This window comes from Ylistrum balloti, unplaced genomic scaffold (genome assembly GCF_031769215.1).
Source record: "Ylistrum balloti isolate Yb309-2 unplaced genomic scaffold, AGI_CSIRO_Ybal_v1 Utg370988, whole genome shotgun sequence".
NCBI classification, from domain to species: Eukaryota; Metazoa; Mollusca; class Bivalvia; order Pectinida; family Pectinidae; genus Ylistrum; species Ylistrum balloti.
The window spans coordinates 457,647-470,857 of NW_026782553.1; the positions used below are offsets into that span (position 1 = coordinate 457,647).

Sequence of the window (13,211 nt, forward strand, 5' to 3'; positions counted from 1 at the left end):
AAACAAAAACAAACAAAAAAGAAGAAGAAAGAAATACAATTTCAGTTTCATGGAAGCAAAAGCTTGCTATCCTTGCAATATTGGTGAAGCAGGATCTCTGATTGCCTGACTCCGCACCCCAGTCATCACATATCAACCTCCATGATGGGACTCACTGGGACAGTGATCGAACTAAGGATTGAAGATTAGAAAAAAGGCATTTGCCAACTTATTGTGCTCAAGAGTGTAGTTGAACAGATACATGTAAACTGAAGTGATACCGTAGGTAGACATTCAAGGACTTTGGAGGGGATGAGTATTGATCTCTAGTTTCATCCTGGCACACCTTCGTCTCCGACTTTAGCTTTATCTATGATGATGTAAACTAATTACACATGTTGAGAAACAGTGGATAATGATCTCTACTATAAAACCAACAGTAATAATTTCCAATTAAGCATTGTCATGGTTACACTTTTCTTCTTTTCAAAGTTATAATTTCTTTTTTAAACATGTAATTGACCTTTAAACAAGATGTGTTTGGTTTTCTTCTACAATACAAGTGTATGTGGCAGAACAAATCGTGAATGAAGAAATATGTATTGCTGTGATGAGTAATGAACTGCAAAAATGTACACCTATTTCATATATCACTGACATGGTAAAGCTGTTAGAGACATCTCACTCTCACTCTGTCAGGATTGTGAAAGATTGTAATAGTGTCACATGTATGTCATTTGATAGGAGGGGTGAAACTTGTGGGGAAGAAATATACATTGTTCTGTAGTGTTTGTCACTGTTTACTTCTGATCAATAAGTTTAAATCAGAAATACTGGCAACAATGTCCTTGAATATAGACGAGGAAGGTTACATCAGCAATTCTCTGATTGTTTACGAGTAGGTATTATGAGGCTATTTTCATCAAAGTGCGGAAATGAGAATGCCTAGTGATGACCATTTATAAATGTGGGGTCATTTCTATTGATTTTGGAAAGATTTCCTAGCAATTGCAATCAGTAGCTGAAGGAATGGCCTTATATCAGGGTTGACTGCTACATATAACAGTAGGTTTTCCTTGAGTAAAGATAGGTGTATTTGTGAATTAAATCTGTTTCTTATTTAAAATTCATGCAGGAATAAAACTTCAGATAAATGCTATTTTGACTGTTACTATAAATAATAGTTTACATTATAGATCAGCTTTCAATATTCCTGTGTCATAACCAAATGACTGGGAACAAATTTCCTTCTCTACCATTTTATGGCTTGCACAATGTTTCACTCAAGGTCAATGTTACAATTACTACTTCTGATGAAATCACCAACAAGTCTTAATTTTAGGTGTCATTATCACTCTTGAGATCTAATGATTTTATTTTAGAGATTTTGATAAATATGATATGATTATCAGGAATGAGAATATGTTGAATGGGATCAGTGTGAATTACGATTTCAGGGTCAAGGTTATAATCATATATGGTTTAAAACAATACCAACATGAAATTGTGCATGTTATCATTCCCTTTTTACCAGGAACCTTTCAAAAATTTTACATTTTAACAAAAATTTGGCTGGTAATTGAATAGATTTTCTGTAATTGGTTTCTGACTTACTGCTTCAGCAGCAATACCCAGTTCTCTGAGGCGTTGAAGCAAATATGCCAATAGATTTCAGCCATAAATTCATAGCTGTCCTGAGATCCAACATAGGTCTGACAGGGTCTGTATGGAATTCTGTAGATTTTCGATATAGTGCTATCATAAATTCTTTTGGCGTATAATTGATTTTGCGATAAGGTGATAACCTAATAGTTGTTTGTGTAGAGGCTTGTTGTTGTCTGTCATGTTGTCAATAATGATAAAGAAAACAAAAATAGAAAGAGAAATGGTTATCTTGGGCATTGGTTTGTTAGTAACTTTTACAACTGGATTGCTGGAGACTTTTACTCTTATACTTATAGACTTGAGGCTCAACTCTTGTAATGAAATATTACTTCGAGGACTGGGAGTGAAGGCTCTCACCATTATATACATCTTACTTAAAGGACATTGGGGGCTGGAATGATGGGTATTGAAGACTCTCACTATTTTATCATATGTCTTGCTGAGAGAACTGGGGGCTCGACTCTTGTAATGATCTCTGACTAGGAGGACCGAAAGTGAAGGCTCTTTCTTGTATCATATACATTTATATTTAGAGGACATTAAAGCCCTGACTACTGGGTAAAGGCACTAAAGTATCCTATCTTGCTGAGAGGGGGGTCTAGGGACTGAGAGCACTTGGGACTCATCTCAGGGTAAAGGATCTTATTATTGTATTATATGTCTTGCTTAGCATACAGGTGGCTTGGTTACTGCGGAAAGGACCTCACTGTCTTGCTAAGAGAACTGAGTCTCCTGGGTAAAGGATACGTCTTACTTAGAGGACATTGGGGGCTCACTGTTGTATCATACATCTTTCTTAGAGGACTAGGGGCTCAACTCCTGGATATAGGATCTCACTATTGTATCCTGTCTTTTGTAGAGGATGGAGTTTTAAGCCTAGGTAAAAGGATCTCACTATTATATTATAGATCTTGCTAAAAAGACTCAAGGCTTGACTCTCACGAGTATCATACATCTCAACTTCTTGGGAAAAGCTCTCACTTTTTATATAGTATGATACATCTTAGAGGAATGTGGGCACTTGTACTTGGTAAAGGCTCTCACTATTGTTATACATCTTACTTGAGGACTGTGGGTTCCACTACTTGGTAAAGGCTCTCACTAGTGTTATACATCTTACTTAGAGGACTGTGGGCTCCACTACTTGGTAAAGGCTCTCACTAGTGTTATACATCTTACTTAGAGGACTGGGCTCCACTACTTGGTAAAGGCTGTCACTATTGTTATACATCTTTCTTAGAGGACTGTGGGCTCCACTACTTGGTAAAGGCTCTCACTAGTGTTATTCATCTTACTTAGAGGACTGTGGGCTCCACTACTTGGTAAAGGCTCTCACTAGTGTTATACATCTTACTTAGAGGACTGTGGGCTCCACTACTTGGTAAAGGCTCTCACTAGTGTTATACATCTTACTTAGAGGACTGTGGGCTCCACTACTTGGTAAAGGCTCTCACTAGTGTTATACATCTTACTTAGAGGACTGTGAGCTGCACTACTTGGTAAAGGCTGTCACCAATGTTATACATCTTACTTAGAGGACTGTGGGCCCCACAACTTGGTAAAGGCTCTCACTAGTGTTATTCATCTTACTTAGAGGACTGTGGGCTGCACTACTTGGTAAAGGCTGTCACTAATGTTATACATTTTACTTAGAGGACTGTGGGCTACACAACTTGGTGAAGGCTCTCACTAGTGTTATTCATCTTACTTAGAGGACTGTGGGCCCCACTACTTGGTAAAGGCTCTCACTATTGTTATACATCTTTCTTAGAGGACTGTGGGCTCCACTACTTGGTAAAGGCTCTCACTAGTGTTATACATCTTACTTAGAGGACTGTGGGCTCCACTACTTGGTAAAGGCTCTCACTAGTGTTATACATCTTACTTAGAGGACTGTGGGCTCCACTACTTGGTAAAGGCTCTCACTAGTGTTATACATCTTACTTAGAGGACTGTGGGCTCCACTACTTGGTAAAGGCTGTCACTAGTGTTATACATCTTACTTAGAGGACTGTGGGCTCCACTACTTGGTAAAGGCTGTCACCAATGTTATACATCTTACTTAGAGGACTGTGGGCTCCACTACTTGGTAAAGGCTGTCACCAATGTTATACATCTTACTTAGAGGACTGTGGGCTCCACTGCTTGGTGAAGGCTGTCACTAGTGTTATACGTCTTACTTAGAGGACTGTGGGCTCCAGTGCTTGGTCAAGGCTCTCACTGGTGTTACACCTCTTACTTAGAGGACTGTGGGCCCCACTACTTGGTAAAGGCTCTCACTAGTGTTATACATCTTACTTTGAGGACTGTGGGCTCCACTACTTGGTAAAGGCTCTCACTAGTGTTATACATCTTACTTAGAGGACTGTGGGCTCCACTACTTGGTAAAGGCTCTCACTAGTGTTATACATCTTACTTAGAGGACTGTGGGCTCCACTACTTGGTAAAGGCTCTCACTAGTGTTATACATCTTACTTTGAGGACTGTGGGCTCCACTACTTGGTAAAGGCTGTCACTAGTGTTATACATACACCTCTTACTTAGAGGACTGTGGGCTCCACTACTTGGTAAAGGCTGTCACCAATGTTATACATCTTACTTAGAGGACTGTGGGCTCCACAACTTGGTGAAGGCTCTCACTAGTGTTATACGTCTTACTTAGAGGACTGTGGGCTCCAGTGCTTGGTCAAGGCTCTCACTGGTGTTACACCTCTTACTTAGAGGACTGTGGGCTCCACTGCTTGGTGAAGGCTGTCACTAGTGTTATACGTCTTACTTAGAGGACTGTGGGCTCCACTAATTGGTAAAGGCTGTCACTAATGTTATACATCTTACTTAGAGGACTGTGGGCTCCACTACTTGGTAAAGGCTCTCACTTGTAATTGGTCTGGACAATGGAGGAATGACCCATGTTTCATGAAACATTGAAGTGCTTAGAAAGTCGCGCCACAAATCCTGTAGTAGCAGAACGCTGTAATGCAAAGTAATGGCTCAAGACAGAATTGATAGTGTTGAACATATGCCATAGTTTGGGCAAATATAAGCTGGTACTAAGAGGCTTTAGTGTGTTCTGTGTGTGTAGAGAGTTTGTTGTCAAGGTTTTACAGGTGAAAACAGTACAGGTGTATTACATGTCATTGTGTTGCGTGATAAAACAGTTATATACTGGTTACATTTGTTGGCATTCTTATGTCAAACAGTACATTTCATTGCACTTGTATGTCAAACAGTGCATTTGACAGCACTAAATGCATGTCATTCAGAACATTAGATTGCACATGTATGTCAAATAGTGCATTGGATGGCAGTGACTGTGTGTCAATCAATACATTTGAAGGCACTCGTATGTCAAACAGCACTTTCAAGAAAAACAAAAACTGATGTATGAATGGAAAGATCATTACAGCTGTAGAACTGGGGACATGTAGACTAAATTTCACTTGGAATTTCCACATATGACAGATAATATGTAGGACGTCGGTTAATTAGAAGGAGATACTAATGGAAACAAGTGGTGAAAAAACAGGTTGAAATTCCATAAGGAATTTCAAAAACTGTCATAGTGTTTTGCTTTGAATAACTTGATTCAAGTAGTTCATTCCAAACACTTTCCTTATGGATTTGATCTTCAATGGTGAAGAAATGCTCAATTTGGAAAAGTTTATTTTTATTTGTCGGTAGTCCGTCCTATGTTTAGTGGATTGGAAAATAAAACCATTGCAGACGTCTGATTTGGCAGACTTTTGATAGCTTTTGTGTCACATTGTAAATTTGGTGGCAGTTTTGTGTCACACCAGTTTTGCTTCAAACAGTATGTTTTGGTTGCAGTTATAATTAATTTGTACTGAAGATATCTTTGCAGTTTTAACAGAAATCTTTTAATTCAATAATGAAACAGATGTTTGGTGCCCGTAAGTCCTCTTCTAGCACACACCTAGGAGCCAGTAATTCCACTTAATTGGATCAATAGAGCTCTGGGTGATACCAGACATACACATCTCTTACAGGGACTGCCTATAGAGTCTGTATAGTTAAGGGTGATGAATATTAAAGGCCATTGTAAATTTTGATGGATGTTAGAGAGATACTTGTGTAATTTGACAAACTATTAAAGAAACACTTTTCGCATCTGATGAATGTCGAAATGAATTTTGGAGTGGATAGGATTTTTCCATTGATATCAGGAATATCAACAACAACATATATCATTGTGGTGTTGTTGATTCTAACATAAAGATTAACTGCATAGTTTAATGTTTGGATAGTGTCTTTATTGTTTTTTTCAGTATTAAATGTTCAGTGTATTCCAAGGATGTTGATGTTACAATCAGTTATCTATTGTCCCTGTATTTGATAATTTCTGTAAATTAAGTTGGTGGATGATACGGTCCTGAAAAGGGTTTGTGTGAGAAACAAACATCTTCATGTTCATTACTTAAACACTAGCAGATGTTAAGCAGACTTTTATCTGTTCTCTAAATTATTATAATGTCTGTCCCTTTATTTCAGTATCATCTGTTATATTCTATATTAGCCAGACAAATCCCTGTGACATTCTTCACTTGCATGTTTTGAATCCATTCAAGTTTATCTAAGAAAGCGGAACACGTCACTTTAAAGAGATATTTTAATCCACTTATTGATGTGGCTTCAGCGATTCCTGGCTACAGAAATACTGCCTATATCTCAGACAACTATTATTTAACAAGAAATGTATATCCTGTGAAATTTAAAATCAATACTGAGCCAGCAGATCTTGCTTTTGGAGCCCAATATGGAATTATTTATTGTTGATATTTAGGCCAATTTGTCCTTATGCTCGGATTGACAGAAGTATATGAATTGATAATATGTACAAATGGGTATCATTTTAATATTGTTTTCCATTTTTTGTTTAAATGGGTAGCAAACATGATTCTGTATACCTCCATGCAATGTAAACCAATGAACAAGATAATACTGTGAGGTACAGTTTGAATGATATGGGTTTTTCTGGATGTCTAGTATTGTGAGCCCACATTTTCAGTAACATAGCATTTCCCAAGTGCTTTTGGTCGTTTTTTTTTCAATTGCAATTAAAAAAGGTTGTAACATGTGAATATTGAACTTTAAAATTTCTGAAGGCTGACTCATCTGCATTGTGTAGGAAAAGACTTCAAAATAAATAGATGAGTTTCACCATTTTATAAAGAAAAAAATCCCATGGATTTATCACAGCAGAGAAAATGGCTGTAGAACATACATGTAGTCCTGTAATACAATTAGGCCCCCTACACCTTGAGATACGGGCCACAGAGGCATGGCACACTGCTCCAGTACGTGGGCCACATCTTTGCAACAGAAATGGCAAGGGACTGATGTAGCAGACTTCTCCTTGTAGCTGTATGTAGTCAAGATTTCTTCTAACTGAAATCACTTGATCTCTGAACAGTTATTATGTTACTGGTATTTCCTTCATTATTGTTGGCTCTGTTTAGCACATATCTGATCCATTTATGTTGGGAAGTGACCTTTGTTTTCTGCTTTGAAAGCCCTGTGGTAAATGGTCATGAATAGATTGACCCTCAGCTTCTTGTGTCATGTTTCAACCTGTGAAACTGTGTGTATAAATAAAATGCTTGGAATAAACGAACAAGTAGATCCTTTTTCCTCGTCATGCTTGCGCCATTAAGAGCCAGTCATTTTAGGGTGAGATCTCCTTTAAACAGGTCTGTGAAACCTCACTGAACATTGTGCAGAAGTCCTGCTGCATGATATCCGAAGTAAATAGGGTAGAAATGTTTCGCCTAAAGACAAAACTTTGACAGCACAGAATCGTCCATGATTTAATTTTCCTGAGAAACACAAAAGTAGCCATCAAGTCACTCACAGACTTTGGATCTCAATTTAACTACAGTTGTAAAGTCTGACGTACAGTTATCACACCAACTCTTGTAGCCTACAGTGCAAACATATTATCTGAGAATCAAAGTCAGGGCACTATTACAGGACAACAATATAGCCTTTGTTAGCGCTGAACACCCATTGATAGGGCTGGCCTTATCAGCAGGCATCAGGTTATTGCACTGGGTTGATTAGCTGGCATCAGCTATGCAGAAATTCATAACATTTTTGAAACCTTAACTAGGTCAACAATCAGTAAGAATTGATGTGCAAGATTGATTCTACACTCTAAACCTATCAGTAAAGTATAACTGTAAACAGTGGAAGTGTAAACTTATTTTAAACACTTCCAACAGTAAACTGTATGCTAGTGTGTAACAATAAGGCCAATTATTAACATCGCTTTATTGTTAAACACTTTTAACTGGAAACCATTATCAACTTGTCCTTATTGTTACACACTTCTAATTGTAACCTAGAAACCATTTATCTTGGCCTTATTTTTAAACACTTGTAACTGTAAACCATTATTAACTTGTCCTTATTGTTACACACTTCTAATTGTAACCTAGAAACCATTTATCTTGGCCTTATTTTTAAACACTTGTAACTGTAAACCATTATTAACTTGGCCTTATTGTTACACACTTCTAATTGAAACCTAGAAACCATTTATCTTGGCCTTATTTTTAAACACTTGTAACTGTAAACTTGAAACCATTATTAACTTGGCCTTATTGTTACATTGTTAGACAATGTTTGGTTCGCTGACGCAAATCAAAGTGTAAATAAAAACCTCTTAAGGAAGGTAAAGACAAGAAGCTGTAGGAAGCCATTAGCACCACTTCCCTATGGACATGTATCTGATCAACATTATTGTAGTCTCCAGGATATAGCAGATGGAGTTTAGTCACATAGGTCCTGATACTGAGCAGTGATTTTCAAAGACAAATCAATATTAGAGCCGGCCTATTTGCTGTATACAATTACCAAGTATAGTTTAAAACAAGCCTATAGATGTAGATAATTATCTGAGCTGCACATGGGATTGAATTCTGATCCACATCTAGAAACACAGGAGACCTAGAATTCTGTGATTAATATTCCCACTCCATACTTAATTAATGGCTGTTGGCTCCCTGTTGTTTGAGTTTATTGTAATCATACAATAACACTCCTTATTAGCTCCGTGAACTGGCCCTTTGGGAGTTGTGATGAACCCAGAGGTATACATCATATTCTATAGTCCTTATTTGTAGATAAATGTAAACAATTTTGACTATATTGGTCAGAAATAATTGCTTGGAATACAGATGTATATAATTACATGACAGTTAAGATAATGTCTTGTACTTAAAACAAAGCCATATAAAAATATAGTGATTTAAGAATACACCAATGTTGTGGTATTACAGTTTCAGCATTTGAGGTTCTTTGATGGATATTTATTTTGTTGTTGTTGTTGTTCAGAGAATTCAGTCAGATTGTACTGTTTCTGGAGTCTGGGTGTAAATTATTCTTCAGCTGATATGTTGTGTGAGTTATGTTTAATGTGAGTTATGGACTATGATTATGTTGACATGTTGGTATTTTTTTATTGTTTCAATAGTGTAGGTAACAAATCTATGTTACTAAAGTGACACACAGACCTTGATTTTATAAAGTAAACTTAAAGACAGAATGAATTTGTTATACAACATAACAAATTTACTCCATCATCTATTTTTTGATGATGTTTAAAAAGGTCAACGAGAACAATCATTTCGATAATATTAGATGATAAATAAATTTACATACTTTTGAATTATTGTGTACAATGTTTGAAAAGCTACAGCTGGTATCTTCCTGGTGTATAAAGATACGTTTTTCTATGAATATTTGTTTTCTGTTATTACAGAGAGCGCCTTCCAGGAGATGGTGAAGCAAGTCTGGAAGAGTTTGGTGATGACGATGATGATGGGATCGACTGTCTAGAAGATGATTATGTTGGCGGTTCTGATGGTGAGACAGCATTAAAATATAGACAGAAAAAAAAATCAAATTCAGATTAAGATTTTTCAGATTTAAACTGTTGTAACCAAGTACAGTAACTGTTTCAGTAATTTGTAATTTTGTGTGTATTTTATAGATGTTTTGTGTAATGTTCCAGTGGTAGGGCAGTATACTTATTCTTCCTATTCCAGGTGAATCAGATGGCTATTCCATCACCAGCAGTATTTCCAGACAATCATCTGCAGCTCGATCGCGGGCAAGATCTGCACGCCGCTCTGCAGCACGATCTGCCAGCTCCACAAGTGGTGACGATTCACGACCTCGCACTGCCAAGTTGTCAGCATCGGCAACCACCACAACTGAACAGGAAAAAACACTTCACTCTCCTCTTCGACCAAGTCTTTTCCCAAATATTCCTCCCACTGTCAACTTTGTTGTCGAGGGTGAGAAAGGTAGGTCATTCACTTACTATTTTACTCTTGTTATTATATGGAGGATATTTAATGGTACAGTATAAATAATACATATAATATATATAATATACAGTAATGACTGACACGAGAAACTAGTTACTGATTCCAAATATCAACATTTGCTAATTGTGGTACTTGAAGTCATGACGACATACTCCCACAGTTAATGAGAAAGTTTTACGCCTGATGAGCAGTAGAAAATATGGCTTTCAAAGATTATCAAATATAAGCCAGGGTAAAGAAAATCTTTATCATAAATGTTTTATGATACAAGCAATTTCTTTGTTACAGGCCACTTTTTACCTATTATGCTTCTTTTTGACAGTGGAACAGTTGCCATGGGAATATAGAAAGCTTCTCAAGTGGAGAATGAGTCCTATAACACCAAACATTGTCAAACACACCCTAGCTCGTGTAGGGTTTCGAATCACCAAACGTAAGTCTATTAAGGCATAGAAGATGAAGTTGGATTTAGTCATCAGAGTGGTTGTTTAAGTTGACTGTAGAGTAGAGAAGTTTATAAAGTTAAAGGGATTTTAATTTTTCTTTGAAAATGACAAACATGTGGATTATTTGTTATCTTTGTTACTTATACCCAAACATTCTGGTAGTTAGTAAGGAAGTCTCTGGGTCTCTTTAGACATACTCCCAAGCATTGCTAAACAAACCTACAACACAATCGTTGGAACCCTATTGTATTACTCTAAACAGTGCCAAACTCACGAATCACCAGTCAATACTAATTTACTACTCGAAGGAAAGCTTCTGCAGTCTTCTATTACAGCCGTCAGGACAGAATGACTCTAGCTGTGGATAATAGCTGTGACTAAGACATGGAAATGTTGTTTACAAGGAATAAAGAAGTCACTTTAAATTGAAACAGTTGTGTAGAGGTGTGGATGTAGTCACACCACACCAACATTACTGATTAGGTTCCTGTTTACACACAATCGTTGACGTCACTCCTTCTGTCATTAAAACCTACTTCAAAGTTTTTTCTGTATAATATCCCTGCTATTTTAGGAACTTTTCCTGCTTAACTATCGTTTAATATATAAAATGACTCATTTGATGAGAGTAGGAATATCTACCCATGGTTTGTGGTCATGCCTGTTATCATTGATGATAAAGCAATTTACTTATCAATTATTCCATAAAAGAACTTTTCAAAAACAAATATTCTCAAAACACGAAACTCATATCAAAATTTACAGATATAGACTCTTAAAGAGATTGTGACCAATATGGACATCTTATGTATATCTAAGATTTTTAATTATTGTCTTTATTGATATCAAACCTCTCTGGATAGACTTACCCTCGTTATAAGATTCTCATTCAATCCTGTAAAGTTGGCTTTAAAGGGAGGGACAATGTACTCCAAAGTACTTATGTTATTTACCAAAATCAAACATGTTTCCAACCCTATGTCAGTTTAACAATTTTGTTTCTTAGATTTAGCAAAGTGTTCTGATGTGCACTGACTACAACTGTCTTTTATGTTAAGGGTTTATTTTCTGTATGTCTTACCTGCTCTGTGTAGTAATAGCTGTTGTTTCATTTGCAGGGAATCATGATTGGCTGGGCTGTTGGGGTAAACACATGAAATCTCAGGGCTTCAAGGCAATACGAGAATATCAGAAGGTAAGGTCAAGGTGAAGTTAGGTGACAAGGTCAAGGCTACACATTCTGTGTTTTGAGGTCAAGGATGCAATTTGATATTATCCATGTTGTCATTGGTTTATTTTCTACAACATTTTAACATGCACTTGTGACTTATGCTCAGAGTTTTAGGTTAAAAGAGATAACAGTTTTGTTTTTGATTGAACATTATCATCATTGTCACGCTTGATTTAGACCACCTAAAGCAATCATAGTTGTACTAACAAGTACATGCTTTCTTTTCACAGTTGAACCATTTCCCAGGTTCGTTTCAAATCGGAAGAAAAGATCGTCTTTGGAGGAACTTGTCCAAAATGCAGTTGCATTGTGGGAAAAAAGAATATGGCTTTTTCCCTCAGACTTTTGTTCTGCCATATGACAATAAGTTATTGAAACGTGCATGGGAAGATGGTGGCAACAAACAGAAGTGGATAATTAAACCTCCAGCATCCGCACGTGGCATCGGGATTAAGGTTATCAGCAAGTGGAACCAGATACCTCGTAAACGAGCAGTGATTGTACAGAGGTAGGTTACATAGTATTGTAATCATTACTCAACAGGATGATAGGAGAATCAACCGTTTTATATTGCTACTATAGAACACCTCTGGTGGGGTATCAGGATGATGGGAGAGTCAACCATTTTATATATCATACTATAGAACACCTCTGGTGGGGTATCAGGATGATGGGAGAGTCAACCATTTTATATATCATACTATAGAACACCTCTGGTGGGATATCAGGATGATAGGAGAATCAGCCATTTTATATTGTCATACTATAGAACACCTCTGGTGGGGTATCAGGATGATGGGAGAGTCGACCATTTTATATATCATACTATAGAACACCTCTGGTGGGATATCAGGATGATGGGAGAGTCAACCATTTTATATGTCATACTATAGAACACCTCTGGTGGGGTATCAGGATGACAGGAGAGTCAACCATTTTATATATCATACTATAGAACACTTCTGGTGGGGTATCAGGATGACAGGAGAGTCAACCATTCTATATATCATACTATAGAACACCTCTGGTGGGGTATCAGGATGACGGGAGACTCAACCATTTTATATATCATACTTAAGAACACCTCTGGTGGGATATCAGGATGATGGGAGAGTCAACCATTTTATATTGTCATACTATAGAACACCTCTGGTGGGGTATCAGGATGACAGGAGAGTCAACCATTTTATATATCATACTATAGAACACTTCTGGTGGGGTATCAGGATGACAGGAGAGTCAACCATTCTATATATCATACTATAGAACACCTCTGGTGGGGTATCAGGATGACGGGAGAGTCAACCATTCTATATATCATACTATAGAACACCTCTGGTGGGGTATCAGGATGACGGGAGACTCAACCATTTTATATATCATACTTAAGAACACCTCTGGTGGGATATCAGGATGATGGGAGAGTCAACCATTTTATATTGTCATACTATAGAACACCTCTGGTGGGGTATCAGGATGACAGGAGAGTCAACCATTTTATATATCATACTTAAGAACACCTCTGGTGGGGTATCAGGA

General features: G+C 37.2%; 1 protein-coding gene across 1 annotated transcript in view; it reads left to right on the plus strand.

The window, feature by feature from the left end:
• The window catches only part of LOC132559877 (tubulin monoglutamylase TTLL4-like), a 32,988-nt gene that overhangs the window by 6,221 nt on the left and 13,556 nt on the right, over window positions 1–13,211 (plus strand). The window contains exons 2-6 of the mRNA XM_060224508.1: window positions 9,425–9,528; window positions 9,711–9,971; window positions 10,318–10,428; window positions 11,560–11,636; window positions 11,903–12,180. Of these exons, the coding sequence (XP_060080491.1) occupies window positions 9,425–9,528; window positions 9,711–9,971; window positions 10,318–10,428; window positions 11,560–11,636; window positions 11,903–12,180 (831 nt within the window). The remainder of the gene's footprint in view (window positions 1–9,424; window positions 9,529–9,710; window positions 9,972–10,317; window positions 10,429–11,559; window positions 11,637–11,902; window positions 12,181–13,211) is intronic.